The sequence below is a fragment of the Leucopleurus acutus genome (genome assembly GCF_964270905.1).
Source record: "Leucopleurus acutus genome assembly, chromosome: 3".
Taxonomy (NCBI): domain Eukaryota; kingdom Metazoa; phylum Chordata; class Mammalia; order Artiodactyla; family Delphinidae; genus Leucopleurus; species Leucopleurus acutus.
In genome coordinates, this window is record NC_139145.1 from 117,579,582 (window position 1) to 117,602,776 (window position 23,195).

Consider the following 23,195-nt stretch of genomic DNA (forward strand, 5'->3'; position numbering starts at 1 on the left):
AGTTTTTTTGACGTGGGCCTTTTTTTTGGGGCGGGGGGGTACGCGGGCCTCTCACTGTTGTGGCCTTTCCCGTTGCGGAGCACAGGCTCAGCGGCCATGGCTCGCGGGCCTAGCCGCTCCGCGGCATGTGGAATCTTCCCGGACCGGGACACGAACCCGTGTCCCCTGCATCGGCAGGTGGACTCTCAACCACTGCGCCACCAGGGAAGCCCTGATGTGGACCATTTTTAAAGTCTTTATTGAATTTGTTAAGATGTTGCTTCTGTTTTATGTTTTGGTTTTTTGGCCTCGAGGCATGTGGGACCTTAGCTCCCCAACCAGGGTTCAAACCTGCACCCCCTGCATTGGAAGGCGAAGTCTTAACCACTGGACCGCCAGGGAGGTCCCTCTTCATATCTTTCTTGAAGAGTTAAAGGATGTTGAAAACATAAGGGACCATATTCTCATGTTTAGTTTGAGCTTTCATTTTCTGAATTGCACATTTTCTTTTTGATAGCTACAAATATTATTCCTACTTTTTAAAAGTAATACATTTTTACCTAATATATTACATTTGCCTTACTTACATATGTCTTACATGTAATACATAAATTTAGTTTTGTAATTTTGTATATTTCTTTTTCAGAGAATAACAGCTTAGAGGTCCAAGATGTCCAATCTGAGGATATTTGCAGTGAATCATAAGAAAATATCCAGCTTGCACATTAACGTAAGTTTTTCTTGTAAAATTAAATGTACTTCGACAGCTTCAGTTACTTGACTTCCCCAAAGGTCTAGTGTATCTCATATACTAGTATATCAACAGTTTCTTAACAGGGGGTATAGGGGAACCTGTAATCAACAAGAAGTATGCCTTATCATTAGTCTATAAATTCATTTTGCTACTTTAAAATCACCTGTGCAGCATTTTGAGACTATCTGTATTCCATTTTTGAGGTCATTAGCAGCCCAAGATGTTGCACGGTTTTTCTTCAGTGTTTTCATTTCTGATGCTTTCAGACTGTACACCCTGTGATAGGTGATGCTGTCTTACCCTGGCCATTATGAAGTAGAAATTTAAATAGTTTGAGTCTCTTCTCTACTCTTAATATACTTGCTTAGAATAATAGTGTTTTATTGCCAGAAACTTGGTAACTAACGTAGAAATAATACAGAAGGCACAGGTATGCATTCTGTGACATCATGAAAGGCAGATTGTGGCAGCTCAAAATCACTACATACACTAACTACAATTCCAAATATATTGACAGCCATTAAATGTGTATTTAGTGGTCCAGGGATAAATCGATGGAGAACATTCAACCTCTATGTGGGAATATTAGGAGAAGATACCTGGGGAGCTTTTAAAAATGCTATAGTTCCTCCAACTTCCCTTCCTTTTTAAAAGCTCTCCAGGTGATTCTAATATGTAGCCACTGTTATAAATCTAGGTGAAAACACCTAATGGTTTCAGAGTTCATGACTCGCACCAGCTCTTAATAGGCTTAAAGGAGAACCAAGGGGTATCCAGGGTTAGCAACCTTATTTAACCTTTCTGGCTCTCTGGAAACTTTAGGGTCGTTCTCAAACGGCAGCTGTCAGAATCACCTGGAGGGCTTGTTAAAACACATTGTTGGACGCTATCCCTAGAGTTTCTGATTCTCTTCTCTGGAGTGGGTCCTGAGAATTTGTCTTCAAATAAGATCCCTGTGATGCTAATGCTGCATGTCTAGGAGAGCCATCATCGAAGGTCAGCTCAAAAGAGCAAGCAGTATTAATTTTATCCTTATTTTTTATTGTAATGTAATTTTGTGTTGTCACTTTTTAAAAGAATTGGAGTTAATAAATTGAGACTACTATATGGAGATTCAAAGCATAATTATGAATGTTAAAACTACAGTAGTGGGCTTCCCTGGTGGCGCAGTGGTTGAGAGTCTGCCTGTCGATGCAGGGGACACGGGTTCGTACCCCGGTCTGGGAAGATCCCACATGCTGCGGAGTGGCTGGGCCCGTGAGCCATGGCCGCTAAGCCTGCGCGTCCGGAGCCTGTGCTCTGCAACGGGAGAGGCCACAACAGTGAGAGGCCCGCGTAATGCAAAAAAAAAAAAAAAAAAAAAAAACTACAGTAGTGAGTTATGCTAAAATAAAATTAACGTCGTTTCTTTTTCTCCTCACTAGAATATGTGTTCCTCAAAAATAAGGGCAAGTCTAAAAAGATTAAGGCTACATGTGCTTCTTGGAAGAAATTACAGTTCCCTACCAGGTACAAATGTTAGGTTCTTCTCATTTTACTTAAACTGCTTGCTTGCTTTCTCCCTTTTCTCTCTGTCTCTCTCTCTCATTTGCAATCTTCTCCCTTATTAGGGGTCTCCAACCATTTTGAAAACAGTGACTCCCTTTTACTTCTTGGCTCTTTCCTTGAGATTATTAGGAGTTGGAGTATTCTGATAGATGCTAGGAGGTAGTACCAGTAGACTTATGTTCCTCATCTGCTGTCCATCCTCATGAGCTGAGCAAAGGGAAGGGTCGGCTCAGAGGTTTAACAGTGAGTCTACTTGTAGAGTGCTCTTGCTGTAAAATGTTGATTTTCCTAGTTCATTTCTGGTTTTTATACAGAAGTATTTTCTGTTAATAGAGGTTTAACAGGATAATTTATTTTGAGGGTTCTTAAGAGTAGTTTGGTTTAATATTTATCTGGGATAGATTAGGTTAGGTAATATGGCTATTAAAAGCCTGAAGGCTGAGGAACTGGCTGCAGTTGCCCCTTGAACACAGATTTGAGCTTCGATATAAGTTCAACCATGTAAGAGTCCACTTATATGCAGAATTTTTTCACTAAATGGGTACTGCAGTACTACATGATCCACGGTTGGTTGAATCTGCCCATGCGGAACTGAGGATACAGAGGAACGATGTGTGCACAGGGCAGGCTGTGAAGTTATACTTGGATTTTTGACTGCACAGCGGTTGGCCCTTCTAACCTTCAGGTTGTTCAAAGGTCATTTGTACTGTAATTCTGAATGTGCTTCTTGTGTTTGAAGTAAGCAAGCATGTGGGAGACTTAGTGAAACTACAGTTGACCCTTGAACAATGAGGGGGTTACAGGTGCTGACCCCTCAAACAGTTGAAAATCACATATAACTGTAGTCAGCCCACCGCATCTGCAGTTCCGTGTGCAGATTCAACCAGCTGCAAATCGTGTGCTGTAGCATGCATGTATTGAAAAAGATCCTTGGATAAGTGGGCCCACACACTTCAAACCTGTGTTGTTCAGGGGTCACCTGTAGCTTCATTCTGTAGCTGTTCTCATTACCATCTTTGTCATGTGAGAATAATGGAGTAAAAATACCAGTTGGCTGTGTGACTTGTTAAAGGCATGTGAATTTACTGTTCTGCATTATTGGTGTATATCTGGGTTTCTATATTTTGCCCGTACAAATTTATCTATAGCAGTACAGATTATCTTTCAGTCTTCAAACTGCTATCAGGTTTTAAAAATGTAATAGAAGTCATCATAATTTATTATAGAAGTTTGGGAGAACTGGTTTAAATAGCAGGAAGGTATAAATTAAATTTATAAATGTAACTTCATTGTTTCTTTAGTATTAATAGAATAAATGGTAAGCATGGAGTAAGTCATTATGGACTTTTTTTTTTCAGAAATACTGTTAGTTTTTACAAGTTGGCCCTTTACAAGTATTAGATTATTATAGCTTCTATTCAGTGTTACCTCCCAGGCTATCTTTATAGGTATCATGTCCTTGGAATTGCTGAGGGAAGGTAGGTTTCAAGCTGTACAAAAACTCATTATTAGCTGATATGAGTATCACTCTTTGCTCTTCAAGCCTTGACAATGTAGGTTTACAGGACTGTGCTTATTTTTTTTTTTTTTTGGTTCAAGATCTACTAGTGTCTGAAGATTATTGTTATGAACATTCTACTTTTGAAATTCTATTTATTATAGAATTCTATTATAGAATTGTAGCAGGTGGCAGAGATTGGGGTAAATCTATATTTTTCTAAGGATATAATCTAGAAATTGATGTTTAAAAACTTTATCTTGTTTTATTGTCATCCACAGGTTTTTTTAGAGATTGCAAGAAAATAAACTTTAGGTAAATGAGTGTTATATTTAGCTTGAATTTTACTTTAATTGGATTTACTTTAATAGTAATTTGACTATTTGCTTAAAATTCTTTTAATTTCTTTCATTTATAAATTAAAGGAAATTTTCTTTAAATTTAACAGTTGAGTTTTAACACTCTTTCCATTAGGTTTAATAGGAAATGATATCAAGTCCCTTCATTCCATCATCAATCCTCCTATTGCTAAGTAAGTACTGTCATTGATATTGTCTTTTCCATAGGCTGCCAGGAAGAGTTACAGGTTTTTCACATAGGCTTAATTCAGCATTTAGTGAATGCTCTAATTTCTGTAACTTCCTGCCCTAGCTAATTAACTATAAATAGATATTGGTATGTATCTTAAAAGCTATTTTCTTGTCTCAGTTCGATGCTAAAAATTTTTAATGTAGCAACAGCACACTTTTCATAGAAATTAATATAAGGTAGTCACAAAATTGTAGTTAGCTCTTTTGTTACTTAGCTGTTTTGTCAGAGTAATGTGATAGTGATATGTTTTCCATTTTTCTAGTTTTTACACCATTATATAAATTGTTGAAATACCAACCAGCTTTGAAATTTGTGCAGCATATTTTGGTTTTACAATTTTAGTAATGTCCACCTTATAATACATGTCTTTTTTTAATTTTTCCCCTTTTAAACAGAATCCGTAATATTGGAATTATGGCTCATATCGATGCAGGAAAAACTACCACCACAGAAAGAATATTGTATTATTCTGGATACACAAGATCACTGGGAGGTTAGAATGGATTCCTCCTCTCACCCTGCCCCCCCCATTAGAAAAAAACATCAATGGAAAATATTTTGATTAAGAAGTCAACCTAGAGACCTTGAGTATGGCATGGAGGCACTGCTGTCTAAACCACAGCATAAAGTTAAGGTAGTTACAGTACTCCAAAGGGTCTTTTTAGGTTCAATTAAACAATCAGACTCACAAGACTGTCTTGGGCTATAGTTGGCACTGGTCTACTCAGAAGGCTGTGAGACAGGAAACATAGCTTGCCAGCAATAGATGTTTCTTTCTATAGAAGTTCTTATAGCAGTCCACATAGCTGTGTGGGAACTGTCTTCTTTGGCCACCCAAAAGCGATAGCTTAGTTGCAAGGTAACAAGATTCACAGGAGCCACCCTAGCTTAGAAGACTCATGCCCCGTAGGAACGAGCATCTCTTGTTACAGCTCCGTGGGTCATCTTCCTGGTTTCCCACAAGGGGCATGCCATACCCCACTCAGGGAAGCCTAAAGCTATGTATCTTCAGCAGGTATTTATAATTCATTATTTATTCTTCCCAGGTCAGATGTAGTTTACCAATTGGAAATTATTTTTTCCATAAGTGTGTTGCCTAGCAATGCAGTTGGCATACTTGTTTTCTGGGCTCTAGGAGAAGAGAGCCAGAAAGTTAACCAGAGGTCAAATTCCCATGCAGAACAAGAAAGGATTTCGTTAATCCTTAACCCCCAGTAGTAGTATAATTTACCTAAGTTTTGAATTTACTTTTTTATTATAGTATGTCAAAAAGTGTGGTTCTTTTTTTTTAAAATTTTATTTATTATTTATTTGGTTGTGCTGGGTCTTAGTTGCGGTAGACGAGCTCCTTAGTTGAAGCTTGAGGGCTCCTTAGTTGCGGCTCACCGGCTCCTTTAGTTGTGGCATGCAAACTCTTAGTTGCAGCATGCATGTGGGATCTAGTTCCCTGACCAGGGTTTGAACCCGGGCCCCTTGCATTGGGAGCATGGAGTCTTAACCACTGCACCACCAGGGAAGTCCCAAAACTGTGGTTCTTGACCAGGCATGCACATTTAATGCCCATGTATCTTTTAAAGATTTTGTTTTGTTTTGTTTTGTTTTTAAATAACAGTGCCCTAGCTCCACTCTGAAAATTAAAATTCAACATGTCTGGGTATGGCCTGGATGTCTGTATTTTTGCATCACGTATTTTGAAACTTGTATTTGATTCACATACACTTATGATTGTTATATTTCTCTGATGAATCAACCCTTTTATCATTATGAAGTGCCTTTCTTTATCTCTGGTGAAACAGTTTGTTTTGAAATGTGACATGGAGGTCATCAGGTCCAGAATACCAGAAGTGGAAATTAATGTCTTTTTCAAACGCTCCACAGTGATTTTGAAATGTGCTCTATTGAGACCTATTTCTCTAGACCCTTGGAATTGGCTGATTAATGTTTATAGAGGAGAAAACCACTCACGATTAGAATCTTCATGATGATAGGTTCCTAAATGTATAAGCACATGAATTTCTCATAGAATTTATTGCTGTGTAAATGGGGAAATAACAGACAGCAAAACACTGAACATTGTTAGGCTTCCTCTTTTGTATCATGAGTCTGATTAGAATCCTTCCCTCATATTCCCTGAGTGTATCCTTTTTATTTTTTTATTTTATTTTTATTTTTTTTTATTTTTATTTTTTGAGGTACGCGGGCCTCTCACTGTTGTGGCCTCTCCCGCTGCAGAGCACAGGCTCCGGACGCGCAGGCCCAGCGGCCATGGCTCACGGGCCCAGCCCCTCCGCGGCATGTGGGATCTTCCCGGACTGGGGCACGAACCCGCGTCCCCTGCATCGGCAGGCGGACTGTCAACCACTGCACCACCAGGGAAGCCCCCCGAGTGTATCCTTGAGTCGAGGGTCCAGATGAGGTGGACGCAGGCAATTTTCAAGTAAACAGTTATTTTTTAATTGTGGTAAAAAAACACATAACATAAAATTTACCATCTTAACCATTTCTAAGTGTACAGTTCAATAGTGTTGAGTATATTCACATTGTTTGCAACTATTCTACAGAACTTTTTCATCTTGCAAAGCCCAAACTATATGCCCATCAAACAACAACTCCCCATTGCCCCCTCTGCCCAGCCCCTGGAAACCACCCTTATACTTTCTTTTTCTATGAATCTGACTACTCTAGGAATATATATATATATATATATTAGATACATATATATACGCACATGTACACACACACACACACACACACACACACACACACACACACACATAAACTAGATATGTTTTGAAGTTCTTTTCTGACTAGATATGTTTTGAAGTTCTTTTCTGGTTCAGGCCAGAGGCCTAGAAACTATCCAAATTGTGGCAGAATTTGTTGATCCAAGGTTGATTTTATTAGCCATATGTGTCATCATAAAGAAATAATAGGAGGACTTCTATTAGAAGTCTATGCACCACAACAAAGAGTAGCCCCCGCTCACCGCAACTAGAGAAAGCCCACGCGCAGCTACGAAGACCCAACACAGCCAATAAATAAATAAAAAATTTATATTTTTAAAAAATAATAATAATAGGAAATAAAGATCTTTATCTTTGTGCAAATTTTTATTTTTTGAGTGTCTTAGAAACTTACTGCCTTATTTAGAACCTCTGGTTAGTTATTTGGTCTTTGTCTTCTTTTTTTTTTTTTTTGGTGGTACGCGGGCCTCTCACTGTTGTGGCCTCTCCCGTTGCGGAGCACAGGCTCCGGATGCGCAGGCTCAGCGGCCATGGCTCACAGGCCCAGCCGCTCCGCGGCATGTGGGGTCTTCCCGGACCGGGGCACGAACCCGTGTCCCCTGCATCGGCAGGCGGACCCTCAACCACTGCGCCACCAGTGAAGCCCCGGTCTTTGTCTTCTTAATGATGTTTGTTTTCTCGGTTAGTTATATTGTGAATAACTGGCAATACTGCTACAATTCTTTAACACTGATATTTGGAGTTGCTAACAGATACATTTTTCTTGCTGTTTTCCCCTCTGTTGGTGCATTTGTGTGTGTATGTATATTTATACACACGTATACACACACAAAAATGATATGGAGTAACTAGCTAGCATTTTAGAGGTTTAATGCTGACATAAGCAGTGGTAGTATAAGGCCATGATAACTTGAATTTTGATTGGTAAAGATCAGCTCTTTGTCATTTCTTTTACTGAATAAGAGTAAGAGTAAAATGCATAATCCAAGAATTTTACTGCAGAGTAATTTTTTTTTTTTTTGCGGTACACGGGCCTCTCACTGTGTGGCCTCTCCCGTTGCGGAGCACAGGCTCCGGAAACACAGGCTCAGCGGCCATGGCTCACAGGCCCAGCCGCTCCGTGGCATGTGGGATCTTCCCAGACCGGGGCATGAACCCGTGTCCCCTGCATCGGCAGGCGGACTCTCAACCACTGCACCACCAGGGAAGCCCTGCAGAGTAATTTGAGTGACCTTTTTGGTAGTCAGGATAAATTTTATCCATGACTTTATACTACAGAAGACTTTATGTTTGTATAAATAAATCCTAAAAGGAGAATTAAGTAATGAGAAAGGTTTGTAAGAGATGATTTAACTTTGGAGGAATTTTGTCTCTACCTTATTCCATGTAGCTACCATTTACTGAGCTAGGTACTTTATATATATAGTCTCATTTCATTCTTATAACAGTCCAGCAAGGTTGGCTTTATTAGCCATATTTTAAAAACTAGGTTAAGTATCTTGCTCAAGATTGTAGAGAAGTGATAAAGTTGGGATTTAAATTTGGTCTGTCTGCTCTTAGGGCATTACTCTGCCTCCTGTCAAGGGATCAGGTGTGAGGAACGTCAGATAAGGACGGGATAATGAAAGTTAAACTAGAAAAAAAATGGAAGAAGTATATGGTTCAGTAAAATTAAAATATTAGAAGATTTTAATCTTAGTTATTACAGAAAGATTATTTTTATGGAAAAATTACTCATCTGCTGAAAAATCTTTTTCTAGAATGACGATTTATTTAGAGAATGATTAAGGGCTCTAAATATTAAACCAAATATTTATGAACAGTTTTTCTGAAACTATGTCAGGTAGATATCAAAGACCTATAAAATATACTTTTAAGCCTAACTATGTCATTTTTTTCCTGGTTAGATGTTGATGACGGAGACACGGTGACAGATTTCATGGCTCAAGAGCGAGAACGAGGCATAACTATTCAGTCAGCTGCTGTTACATTTGATTGGAAGGGGTATAGAATCAATCTAATTGATACACCAGGTATAGTGCTGTTTCAGCAATGCAGAGGTGCTGCATTATTTTGAGGCTTTTCTGTTTGTGTATGTGTGGGTTTTTTTTAATTGTGGTAAAAATATATATATATATCATAAAATTTACTGTCTTAACCATTTTTAAGTGTACAGTTCAGTAGTGTTAAGTATGTTCGCATTATTGTGAAATAGATCTCCAGAACTTTTTCATTTTGTTGAATTGAAACTCTATACCCATAAAATGACTTTTCTTCTTTGTCCTCTCCCCTGAATCCTGGTAACCACCATTCTACTTTGTAGATCTATGAGATTGACTTCTTTAGATACCTCTTATAAGTAGAATCGTACTCTATTTGTCCTTTTGTGACTGCCTTATTTCACTTAGCAAAATTTTTCAGGATTCATCCATGTTGTAGCCTGTGACAGGATTTCCTTCCTTTTTAAGGTTGCATAGTATTCCATTGCCCATAAGTAACACATTTTGTATATATACAAAATTTTACACACACACACACGCACACGCACACACACACACACACACACACACACACCATTCATCCATTGATGGGTATTTGGGTTGCTTCTGCCTCTTGGCTATTGTGAATAGTGCTGTTCTGAACATGGGGGCATAAATATCTCTTTGAGATTATCCTTTCAATTATTCTGGGTATGTACCCAAACTGGGATTGCTGGATCACGTGGTGGTGGTGGTGGTGATGGTTTAAAGATTTTAGGTGTTACATTTCTCATCCTTTTCTTAGGTCATGTGGACTTTACCTTGGAAGTTGAGCGCTGCCTAAGAGTGTTAGATGGTGCAGTGGCTGTGTTTGATGCCTCTGCTGGTGTAGAGGTAAAAAATATTGTCAAAGTAAAGTGAAGATAGAACAGCATGATTTTTTAAAAAAGTAGAATGCATCAGATTGATTTAACTATAACCCTTTATTTGGTAAGCTCATATAAATCCAATTATGGTTAAAGGAATTTGGAATTGAATATTGAGATATGATCTATATATGATCTCATATAATATACTTCATAGTAAAAGGGAAAGTAAAGTTTGCTTTTCTGTAGGAAATATGAAAGTTTTGAGAACTGTGAAGAGGCTGAGATTCTTACTTTAAAGCTAACAAGTTCGTCTGCCATAGTTTTATGGATTCTGGCAGAAGACACAAGATTTCTGAGTCAGGGATGAAGGACTTTATTAATCTCCAAAATAGCAATATCCAGAGTATCAGCATTTCCTTGTGTTGGTTCCTCAAGCCCTAATTCCCATAGGGTGACAAAGGGAAGTCAGGTGACAGCTGCAGTGGAACCCTGTGCTTAGAGAATGCAAGTATTTTATAATGGGCAGTAAAAGTGCCTGCTCTTTGCTCTGAAGGAATACATTATCTTCCAGGGTTGTAAGCCAACCTACCTTTTGCTCTGAAGGGAAGTACAATATCTTTCTAAACTGTTCGCTATACAAACATTTTTGAAAAGATAGTCCAGAATAAAGGCAGTCAGTCAGTGCCTCTCCTGACAAAACATGCAGAAATGTGAGCGACCCATGAAGGATTTTCTCCCAAAACTTAATATATAACTCTGTGAATAAATCCTGGAAGTGGGTTTATAATAAAATTGTTGCTACTGGGGTCAGTTATGCTCTCTTTAGCTGGTACTCCATTTGTTTTATAATCTCAAGATTGGCTTTATCTTGAATATAGAACCCACATTAGTTCTTCTAATCTTAAAATTACTAAAAGCGATACCTTAATTAAGGGATCAAAATCAATATCCCCCAAAATGGGACAAATTGACACCATGGGCCTCCTGATATGATGCACTAAGAAGGATACAACATTACCTATGTTGTATTCCTGGCAAAAATGTTTGGCCCAAATCATGAGAAAACAAACAAATCTAAATTGAAAGACATTCTGCAAAACAACTGGCCAAGACTTTTCAGAAATTCAAAAAAAAAATGTTTTAACATAAGGAAAATGAACAATTGGGGTTGGGGGGAAGCTGTGGAATTGTTCTAGATTAAAGGATTCTAAAGAGACAAGAAAGCTAAACGTAATATATCCTTTTTGGCTGAATCCTGGATCAAAAAGAAAAAGTTACAAAGCACATCACTGGGAAAATCAGAAATTTGAATATGTAATATATATATATTAAAGTATTGTGTCAACTTAAATTTTCCTGAATGTGGTCTTTGAAATTGATTATGTAGGAAAATGTCCTTATTCTTAGGAAATGCATGCTGAAGTATTTAGGATTAAAGTCTCATGGTGTCTACAACTTGCTCTCATGGTTCAGCTCCCATCCACCCACACATACACACATGGTGTTAGTTTGGGTACTTTGATCAGTAGATGCCAAGATGGGATTAGATGTATAGGAGATTCATCGGGGGGGAAGTACCTGCGAAGAATAAGGGAGAAAAGAGGGAAGTGGGAGAGGGCGTTCAGACCACAGGGCAGGCTGACACCTTTGAAGGAGAGGGGGAAGGATGGGGGATTAGGCAGGAAGAGTCTCAGGCCATAGTACAGTTCCAAAAGCGTTTGGCTTCGCTCATGGGGAGTCCTCAAGCTAATGTTACCTGTTAGAGGAACCCATGTCTTGCGGGAATGGGCCTCCATTTGTCCTTCTGCTGAGCTCAGTCATTAGCTGGAAACAGCCCCCAAGAAGGTGCGCCTTGAGAATACATGGTGGTAGATCTAGAAGGGTAACAGTTGGAACCATCAGTTAATCATGCTCTTTATAGTAGTTCCAAGTGGCACATTTTCCCAGCCACCAGACACATAATGTTTTATAGAGAGAGAAAAAAGGCAAGTGTAACATGTTAATATTTGGTGAATCTAGGTGAAGACTAAGTGGATACTTATTGTACTAGTTCGAGGGGAAATAATACAGTTATTGAGGACCCCTGACAGACAGTGATATTTGCTTGATATAAAGCCTGACACTGATGTCTGAGGTTGATTATACACCTATTATTTCTATTTCTTAGAGTCATTTCATTTCCTAATGGTTGCATCCTTCCTGTCATTATAACTTCTTTACATAAATTCGACACTTAATCATTCAGATTGCATTATTTACAAGATTAAAATATGCTGTAATAGGAAGTTTCTGAATTTGTGATACAGGAGGCTACTGTTTGCTAAAACAGTAGATGGACTTTTAGCTGGCAGGTGGGGTGATGGGAATTGTTGTTTTATTTTTTAATATGTTTAGTTCTTGGGAAATTTATAGTATATATCCCCCCACCCCCACATAAAAATTAGTTTGGAGTGGATCATAGTGTTAAGCTAAATCCATATACCTTCTAGAGGGAAAATAAAGTATTATCTTAACAACTTTGGCATGGGTGGAGGGAGTGGTAGGTAACAATTTCTTGGAGAAGACACAAGAAGCATAAAACAAAAACAAGTTGATTAATTGGACCTCTTCAAAATTATGTGCATGAAACTTAAAAAAAAAGGCAAACCTTAGACTGTGAGAAAATTTATAATGTTAGATAAAATATTATATGAATGTTAAACTTCCAGAGTGCAATAATAGTCGATTATGTAGAGAATATTATTGTCGTAGGGAGTATGTGCTGAAATTTTCACAGTACATGTGTATGACCAAACACTTGTATCCAGAATATATGAAGAACTGCATATCAATAATAAAAACTAACAACCCAATTAAAAAAAAAGACAAAGGACTTGAATGGGTACTTTACCAAAGAAGACATGTGAATGACCAGTGAGCACATGAAAAGATGCTCAGTCTCATTGGTCATTAGGGAAATACAAATTAAAATTACGAAGAGACCATTTCATACCCACAAGAATGGCTACAATTAAAAAGAATGATAGCAAATCGTGGTTGAGGATGTGGAGTAACTGGAACTCTTATACATTGTTGGTGGACTGTAAAATATTATAACCATTTTGGAAGACTATTTGGCAGTTTCTTTTAAAGGTAAATATACACTTGTCCTATAACCCAGCAGTTCTACTCCTCCATCTTTATCCAAGGGAATGAAAACATTTGTTCACCAAAGATTTGTTCAGAATGTTTATAGCAGCTAAATTCATAATATTCCCAAATTAGAAACAACACAAGTGCACATCCACATGTGGATAGAAAAACTGGTACATTTATACAAAGGAATTTAGCAGTAAAACTGAACCAGTATGCCCAACAACATGAATGAATGTCAGAAACATTATGTTGGGTGAAAGAAGCTATGCTATTTATATGAGGTTCAATAATAGGCAGAATGAATCTATGGTGGCAGAAATCAGAACAGGTTGCTATGGGGAGAGGGACATAAAAATCTCTAATGTTCTATATGTTCTTTCTCTTTATTGGGGTAATAGTTATACAAGTATATGCATTTATTAAAATTCATTGAACTATAAACTGAAAATCTGTATTGACCCTCGAACAACATGGGTTTAAACTTCATGGGTTCACTTATATGTGGATTTTTTCCTCTAAATACGGGCTTCAGAACTATATAATCCGTGGTTGGTTGAATCCGCAGTTGCGGAATAGCACATAGGAAGGGCCAACTGTAAAGTTGTAAGTGGTTTTTGACTTTGCAGAGGTTGGTGCCCCTAATCCCTATATTGTTCAAGGGTCAACTGTATTTTATTGTATATCAATTTTACCTAATAAAACAAATGACAAACTGGCTTCTGTTTTTAACAGTGTCAGCACATTAGGCTTTTAATGCTCTGCTTCAGGGCTATTAGACTGTACTAGGCAAACTGTTTATATTTAACATGTACAGAAAGTGGAATTAAAAGAAGCCAAATATTAAAAATTACTTGTTTAACAATAACCAGAAAGCTAAATAGAAAAGCATATGAGAATTGTAACTTAGAAATACAGGTGTTGGCTTCCTTTCCCCTCCTTAAATCCTTTTCAGTTTATATGAACGTTCAAACATTCACAGTAAAAATACATGATTTTTATCATACTAGCATTTTATAGTACATTCCTATTCTTTTTACATCACAACTGTCTGAATTAATTAAGGCAAAAGTCCATATTTCACAGATCAGAAAACTGATGAGTTCAGTATTGTGTGACGTTACTAAGTAAGGTGAAGCCAAACAAAAAGTAGGTCTTGTAATTCTTGGTTAAGTCCTCTTTCTGTGACTCCCAGTACTTCCCAGTTGTTAATTCCCTTTGTGTTGCAACCTAGTTCACCCAAAGTATTCTCAGTTTGAAGCATAATCTTCAGTCATGCTTGATCATTTTCTTAACTGTTTTAACCTGATAGCATAAGAGTGGGTCCAGAGGTATGTGTGCAATGGCGCTAATTCTATGCTAGAATAGGGCCCTATTCTATGTTATAATAGAGTCTTAGGTATGCTTATTCCATGTGTAGTAACATAGTTATTTTTGTCAAATATGGGTTTTTTTCCTTATCTTTGCTCTAGGCACAAACTCTTACAGTATGGAGGCAAGCTGATAAACACAAGATACCTCGAATCTGTTTTTTAAACAAGATGGACAAAATTGGAGCAAGGTATTTAACGTGTGTTTCTTTGGCTTATCAAAGTAAGAATATGATTTGAGCTTTTAATGCACTATAACTTAAATTTATAAACAGCTGTTCCCTATAAGGTATAAATATTCCATAGAATCCCAATTCAATCCCATTTAAAAAAATTTTGGAGCAGTTGATTCATAGGTAAAGTAACAATGTGGGATTAATAGAGAGCTGATAGATGATGAATCATTCTGATTCTAATGTAGAGAGGCTTTATCCTGATTTCTAGGCTCCTGACAGAGTGATGTCTTGCTGAATCCATTGCTTCTATTTAGAGCTGTATGGTCGAGTCCGTGTATTGCTGAATGTTACGGTGCTCCCTGTCATTGCTAATGGGGGAGGGAAGAGAATTGTTTCTTGTAGTTGCTTCAGAGAATGATGTTCTTCCTTGTCCCTGATTTTCTTTAGCTAATGGGTAAAATGCTCTCAATGAAAGGAAACTAGGAGAGGAGAATGTAGATGTTTTGAGACCTGCATATAGGGCAAAAGAGTTAATGCTGAGATGTAGTGGTAATACTGCAGACTTACAGAGTGGTAATCCAAAATGGATACGTTGTTCTGAGAACAGAATCCAGACAATCAAGAACGATGAAGGATTTGGAGAAAATGTGAAAGGGCAAGAATTAAGCATCAAAGGATACTGGGGAAATGTGAAAGGGAGAGATCCTGATCTGTGGTATGAGAGCGGCAATAAAAAAAACATAAACCGTGTCTCTCCTGATATCACACAGTATGCTTTGTATTTCTGTAACTCTACAGTAATTCTAAAGCTGCTGGTTTAGAGGACTTTTGTCTTGATTAGTAAAAGCACAGCAACCTTCAAAATGTGCTAGGCTTAAGTTCTGACCCTTTTCTGTTTGGAGTTCCTTGAGGTTGAGGGAAATACTGCCTATACTGACTGACAGCACCTGTGATGATGGGGAGGGAGATGACTGGATACTAGGCTGCTTCTTAAAGAATTGGGACCAGAATGATCTGCATGTGTGTATGAATCAGCCCACGTGCCAAAGATGTGTCATGTGTTCCATAGGTAGCCAACCCTAGTGTTAGCACAGAAGTGAACAGCATAGCATATGATACGAACAATGCCTAAGATAAAAGTGTAGAAAAATTAGGCTGGCTCTTGGAAGAAAGTGGGTAGTCGTGTGATAACAAATATAGTTGTTAGAAGAAAGAATCTTTGACTTGTAATCACAAATCTTGCATTTGAATCTTAACTCCAGTTTATTATGTGTGACCTTGATCAAGTCACTTAACCTCAAACTTTAGTTAAATGAAGCTCACAATAATGATACCCTAAATACCTGTGTGGCAGAATTATGGTAGATACTCAGTCACTATTATCTGAAGTTAATGTTAAAAGATTAGACAAGATGTTGTCCTGTGGAAAACTGTTAAATGGTAAACGTTAGGAACAATTGAGGGTTATAATTTTAGAGTACATTCTTAAATCCTGTTTTAAGTATCTTAACATTTTAAATGATTTTACTTTCTACAGTTTTAACTATGCAGTTGAAAGCATCAGAGAGAAGTTGAAGGCAAAGCCTTTGCTTTTACAGGTTGGTTGATTAATATTTGGTTTATTAATATGAAGAGGTCCTTCTCAGTTTCCTCATCAACGTATTTTATTGTGGCATATTATATACATTTTTGAAGCTTTTGCAAATCCTTTTGGAAGAAGTTAGGATATAAATAAAAATAAGTATAGATTATGGCAATAATGATAAGAGACATTTGGGGGGGGAGTGGGGAGAGATAAATTCTATCACCAGTGCAATTCTAATTGAGTTCTAATGATCATTTAATAAAATGTTAATCTCACTCTGACTTATAGTTACCAATTGGTGAAGGCAAAACTTTCAAAGGAGTGGTGGATGTAGTAAGTAAAGAAAAACTTCTTTGGAATCCCAATTCAGATGATGGAAAAGACTTTGAGAGAAAACCCCTCTTGGAAATGAGTGATCCTGAATTGCTGAAGGAGATAACGGAAGCAAGGAATGCCTTAATTGAACAAGTAAAATAAATACTTTGAGCTTAAAATTGCATAAATATTTAGAAACTTTAAAAAATATTTATTGTGAAATTTCATCTAAAATTACATATGGAATATGTAAAGTATAATACAGTGCACACCAGTGTAATCACCACCCAGCTTAAGAGATAGAATATCAGCAATACTCTTGAATCTCCCTGTGCTACTCCCTGCTCTTCTCTCTCCCTTCCACTAATCATCTACCCCACCATCACCACTATCTTGACTGCAGTGTTTATCTTTCATTTGCTTTACTTCATAGTTTACAGATACATGAAGTATTTAGAGTCCTCAACTTTATAGAGACAGGAAGTAGAATGGTAGTTACCAGGAGCTGTGGGGAGGGGAGAATGATGAAGAGTTGTTTCATGGGTATAGTTTTAGTTTTGTGACATGAAAAAGTTCTAGAGATTAGTTTTACAACGGTGTGGAATATACTTACTACTTCCTAACTATTCACTTAGAAATGGTTAAGGTGGTACTTTTATGTTTGTTATATTTTATCAAAGTTAAAAAATTTTTTTGAATTAGAGAATAAGATTAGTGTGGACTAGAATCAACTTCCTGTGTTCTAAAGGTGAACAGCGATGAAAACAATGCTTATTATATACTTACTATATATTCTGGAAGCATAATTGGAATTGGTTATTTAAACTTCCCAGTATCACCATAGGATAAGTACTAGTATTATCTCCATGAGTAACCAAGACAAAGAGAGGTGATGTAACTTGACTAAAGTTTTTTTGAACAAGTTTGTAAGTAGTGGAGCCATTTCCAGACAGTTTGATTCCAGAAGCTATGCTTAATCATCATATTTGCTGCTTTTTGGAAAGATGGTTGGGTACATTTCTACTATAGTTAGCTGTTAAAAATGTGTTTTTCTCACCAAGGTTGAATGTTTTGCTCCCTTTTACTATTATAAACTTTTGAAACTCTTTTGTTAATTTTATTGTCAGTTGAATTCTCCTGTCATATAAGCACAGATGATTAGGAAATGAACATGAATTAGATAATTACATTTTTATTATTGAAATTATACCACTACCTCCTCAACTTAAATTTATTCCCTCAGTGAAGGATTATAAACAAGTTCAGTCATTTTACTTTGAATGTCTTGGAGATCTGGTGAACATTCAAAATATTAAGAGGATTACCAAATGAAACTTTTTTTTATGAACTAAGACCCCCCCCCAAATGTATTTAAAAACAGCAATTCATTGTATATATTATCATTGGCTATCAGCTGTGGACTTTTTATTTCTTTTGAGCACTGAGTAGGTAGCACACTTCATTGAGGTGCTCTGTCTGGCTCTGGCTTCCCATGAGTTTAGGAAACTTATGAGAGCGTATCTTCAATTTTCAATCCCGTTTCCTTTGAAAGAAAAACTCTTTATCTCTTTAGAAGATGTGAAGAGTTCCTTGGTCTGGATAAGTTAGATCATGTAGCTGTCTTGAAATATTTGGCTAATGAATATTTATGGTGTATAGACTTAAGATAATAGTTGTGATGATGAATGCAAGTTACAGAACTAAAGCCTTTCTTTGTAGGTTGCAGATTTGGATGATGAATTTGCTGACTTGGTTTTAGGAGAATTTAGTGAGAATTTTGATTTGCTACCGGCTGAAAAGGTAAATTTTATTTATTTACTTTGACCAAGTTTTACTAATTGGATGTGGTTTGATTACTGTATTGTAGGTGGGTTTTTTTTTCAACTTTGCATATCATTAGAAAATGCAGACTTAAAAATTAGGAGAACACTGTTAAAAATTAGAAGACATTGTTCATTTACTGCAGCCTTTTCCCTTCATTGTGATCATTTCACTAAGTAGTATTAGGGAAATCACAGATAGAATTTTTTTTTTGATCTACTGGTCTTTTGGATACTATAATGGTCATTTTTCTCAGAACATTTTTTCTGAATCTGTTTCAATTGTTAGTGGAAACTTATTCCAGGTCTTCCCTTTTTTTGGTTTTCTTTTGAAATATATTAAACCAGAGAATAGGCCAGTAAAATACTGGTAGTATTTGAATTATGACAGATTTATTCAAGGCGTTTTTTATTTTTTCTGCCAGGAACCTTCCCCCATGAAAAGTTTTTTAAGTGGTAGTGTTTTAAGTGGGCTCCAAGATGAGCCCAGCAAATTCACTTGGTTATTTTTCATGAAAAGAAGTAAAGAAAAACACAAGATCTGTAGATTAATTTTGAGCCATTTGAAGTTAGAGGTGGAAAAAATTATTACTTTTCTTTTGAATGAAAAGCTGTAAGTTTGAATTTTTTTCTTGTTTAGTATTTGAATGCTTAAATGTGATGTTTATTGTGCCCTATAGTCACATAACATGATTTCTGTTTTCAAAGAGCTTACAATCTAAAATTAACCCACCGTTTCTCTTATCAATAGCTTGCAAGCACACCTAAGCTTTTCTTGGTTTTTGAGGTCTCTTAAAAATTGTTTCTACTTTGATACCTCATTTTCCTTTGGATTTTATTTAATGTGGATTTAATTTATTTGAAGAAATTGTAACTCATTTATATTTCTAATTTCTAACCAGTTCCTCTAGTAGACTATCGAGGTTAAATCACAAGTATATTAATTCACTTATTCAAGAAATATTTTTATGCATCTACTTTATTTTAAGCACTTTTCCAGTTTCTTGTGATTTACAGTATCTTTATGGGACTTACTGTAATGCTTATATAGATTTTACATTCTAGTGACTGGGGACACAGATAATAAAGTAATAAATATATATCTAATATACCAGGTAGTGATTAATGTTATTTACAATGAAAAATAAAGAAGAATGAGGCCATAAAGAATGATGGAAGTGTGCTGAGGAGTGATATTTTACGTGGTTGGTTAGGGGAGGCATCTAATTCTGGGATATTTTGGTCGAGACCAGAATACTACACATAAAACATTTATATCTCTGCTTTACAGCTACAAACTGCAGTACACAGAGTAACACTGGCTCAGACAGCAGTGCCTGTGCTTTGTGGAAGTGCCCTGAAAAACAAAGGGGTCCAGCCCTTGTTAGATGCTATTACTATGTACTTGCCTTCACCTGAAGAACGCAACTATGAATTTCTGTAAGTATGCAAGTGCATAGATTAAAATCGTATAGCCTTGAAAAGACAGGTAGACAGATAGGTCATGTTTCACAGAGAGTAGTTGAATCACAGTTTTTGAATAACATTGGTGAAGAATATTATTCTAAATAATATAATATAGAGCCATAGTAATTTTTACTTGAAAGGGATATTTGTCATCATCTCTTGTAACCTGCTGTGTTTACAGATGGAGCTAAATAAGAATTTATGGCTTTTTTGCTGTGTAAAAGTATAAATGTTGACTCTGCCATCTTAGTTAAAAAAAAAGTATACTGGGGATGTTTGATAAATATTCTATAGATACATTTATATTTATTCTGGATTTCAAGATTTTTCATAATATTTTGTAACTGTAAGGAAAGGTCCATTGTTTTCTTCCTCTTGTCACTAACAGCTTTGTCCTTCGTAATAAATCCTCTAAAATCTCAGTGAGTTTTGTGCCAAATGGCAAACAGAGGTGAACTTTGATCCTATTAACTAGGACCTGAGTCACTTTCCATATCTCTCAAGTGGAGAGGCATTATGGTGATGTGAGATGAGCATAGACTGTGTACTGCCTGGATTTAAATCTCAGGTCTTCCAAGTTGCTTTAACCTCTCATCTATAAGATGCAGAGAATAGGACTTATCTCATAGGATTGTTACAAGAATCAAATGAGCTAATATTGATAAAGCACATAAAACAGTGCCTAGTATATGATCAACTCTCTATATAAGGATTTGTTAAATAAAATTAAAATTTGGAGGAAGCAGGAATAAGATTAGAGAAATTCAATAATAGAAGTGTCTAACCTACTTTGAATCATGAACTCCTTTGAAACTGATGAAAATATGGAGAAATATTTCCATATTTCCTCAGAAAAATGAACCTATGTGCAAAGTTTGGCAATTTGAGAGGGATTCAAACTTTCTGAAACCTAGTAATGAACTCCAATTTAAGGACATCATTCTGTAAGTGTTCGCTGTGTAAACAAGTTCAAGTTTATAGTGTAGATTTATATGGCTATGCAGCTGAAGAAGAGTGGGAGGAGAGAGTGAAAGCAATAATTGGAAAGTACCTATTTGTTTACCCTGTATGGGGTTTTAAGAAGTGGTGTGATGTTCCTAGGTATATTTTTTGAGGAGGGAAATCTAGGCAAGAATTATTTGCTAATAGAGGTAATATTTGGAAGAGAATCCATTGTTTTTGGTTTTGAGGAATTAATGGTAAGATCTCCAATGAATAATTTAGTCCGGTGGAGGAAGAGAGGTACATAATACATTATTTAATTGGCCTTGGTAGCTAAACTAGAAGATATGAGGAATCTTTTGAGGACATCAAGGTTAGGTTTATGCAGTGATTCTGATCTGATCTGTATAGATATATAGGAAGTGTATTTTAAAGTGGCTTTTCTGGAACTTCTCCTTAATTTTATAGGCAGTGGTATAAGGGTGACTTATGTGCCCTGGCATTTAAAGTTCTCCATGACAAGCAACGAGGCCCACTGGTATTTTTGCGCATTTACTCAGGCATGATAAAACGCCAATTGGCCATCCATAATATTAATGGAAACTGCACGTAAGTAGAAGCCTAGGTTATTTTCTAAAACTTCACTCATTTCTTTAAATATACTTTTACTAATATAAATCATGGTTTTACAGGGAGAGAATAAGTCGTCTGCTTTTGCCATTTGCTGACCAGCATGTAGAAATCCCTTCACTGACTGCTGGTAACATTGCTTTGACTGTTGGGCTTAAACACGTAAGTGACCAAATCTTTTCTCTAGGAAATAACAGATTAAATGTTTAATTAAAAGTAGGTATTTTGTAATAGCAGAAGCCCATAGACAATCCAAAAGCTATCAGTAGTGGAATAATGAATATTGTAGTGTATTCATCAACATGGTTGAATCTCAAACATTTAATAGAAAGAAAAGTAAATTACAGAATGGATTGTATTCATATAAAGTTCAAATCCAAGTAAAATACACACACTATGGATATATACTTATGTTTTAAGTTTATGTAAAATAATGTTATTTTTATTGTTTTTTTCCTATCTTGATTATTGCAGACAATTAAATCTAACTTTATAAATCTAACTTTATAACTGATCAGGTTAAAAAGTGAAGATATTTTGCCAATGAAGGCTCTGTAAGGTCAAGGATTTTTGTCTCTTTCGTTCTTTTGTCTCTTGTTCAAAGATGAATTTGTTTTACCAAATGAGTTTTAAATGTATTTTTTGTGTGTATGAATGTTTTATTGTTAGAACTTATTACAGCAATATTTTGGACAGAATTCTTCTACAACTTAAATTAGCTTTACCAATGCAGAGTTATAATGAGCTTAATGAATTTGTCTCTCTTTTAAGTTCTGATGAAGAGGAAGTGCTACCTTAAAATTTTTCTTTGGTTTTCGTGGTCCTTGGTGGAAGCTGAGTGCTTGCCAATAGCCTGTTTTGTCCCAAGGCATCTTCTTTGCTTGCAGACTGCCACTGGTGACACCATTGTCTCATCCAAGTCCAGTGCTTTAGCTGCATGTCGTCGAGCAGAAAGGGAGGGAGAAAAGAAGCATAGACAAAACGATGAAGCAGAGAGGCTTTTGTTGGCTGGGGTGGAGATTCCAGAACCTGTTTTCTTCTGTACCATAGAACCTCCATCAGTGGCTAAGCAGCCAGGTACAAATAATCTTGGTGCATCAATTAATTAGTGCTCTGATAATTTAGATAAAATAGTTACATTTTAACCTCAAAAGGTTTCTTATGTCACTGAGTTCAATTTTATGAGCATTTATTGATAAGTATTTCTTATGATTGGTCTAGTTTTTTAATTTGTTTTGATTTTTACAAACTCTTTTCATTTTTTTTCTTTCAGCTTTGCCATTTTTCTCTTACCATATTTTTCCTTATTCTGTTCTTGTGGTACTATCTATGGGATTCTAAGTAATTGACCTCAGGACTGCCCTTCCAGTGTATTAGATTAGATGGTAACCAATTCATAACCGATTCAGTTTCCGATCACCATTTATAAAAATCAACTTTCCCTTGTTTTCTGGCTTAACTTTTAGAACTCAGTGAAGATATTTATATAGTATGTTTAATGTCATTTGACCTTTTTGAGTGATAAATAGTTTGTTCTTTAGCATATTGGCTCAGAATACTTCAGTGGCTTCTCATTACTTATAGCAGAAACCCAAACTCCTTAGTATAGTATATAGTAAAGCTCATGATTCCAGCTGTAACATTTCTTGTTAGATTTGCTTACATAGAGCATAAAACCCCCAAATAGCAGTTGCTTTAATGACCAAAGTTCACTTCTTTCTCTTGTCAAATATGCCTTGAATTGGTATCCCAGGGGTTCAAGGATGACTCCACACGTCATCAGGCACCCAAGCTCC

The 23,195-nt window shown here is 36.4% G+C and overlaps 1 protein-coding gene across 1 annotated transcript in view; it reads left to right on the forward strand.

The window, feature by feature from the left end:
• The first annotated feature begins 636 nt into the window (after positions 1–636).
• GFM2 (GTP dependent ribosome recycling factor mitochondrial 2) overlaps positions 637–23,195 on the forward strand; it is a 40,196-nt gene continuing 17,637 nt past the window's right edge. The window contains exons 1-14 of the mRNA XM_082836384.1: positions 637–709; positions 2,158–2,242; positions 4,254–4,311; positions 4,766–4,863; positions 9,022–9,147; positions 9,899–9,987; positions 14,567–14,655; positions 16,178–16,238; positions 16,514–16,693; positions 18,260–18,340; positions 19,652–19,800; positions 21,238–21,378; positions 21,462–21,561; positions 22,287–22,476. Of these exons, the coding sequence (XP_082692510.1) occupies positions 650–709; positions 2,158–2,242; positions 4,254–4,311; positions 4,766–4,863; positions 9,022–9,147; positions 9,899–9,987; positions 14,567–14,655; positions 16,178–16,238; positions 16,514–16,693; positions 18,260–18,340; positions 19,652–19,800; positions 21,238–21,378; positions 21,462–21,561; positions 22,287–22,476 (1,507 nt within the window). The 5' untranslated portion in view covers positions 637–649. The remainder of the gene's footprint in view (positions 710–2,157; positions 2,243–4,253; positions 4,312–4,765; positions 4,864–9,021; positions 9,148–9,898; positions 9,988–14,566; positions 14,656–16,177; positions 16,239–16,513; positions 16,694–18,259; positions 18,341–19,651; positions 19,801–21,237; positions 21,379–21,461; positions 21,562–22,286; positions 22,477–23,195) is intronic.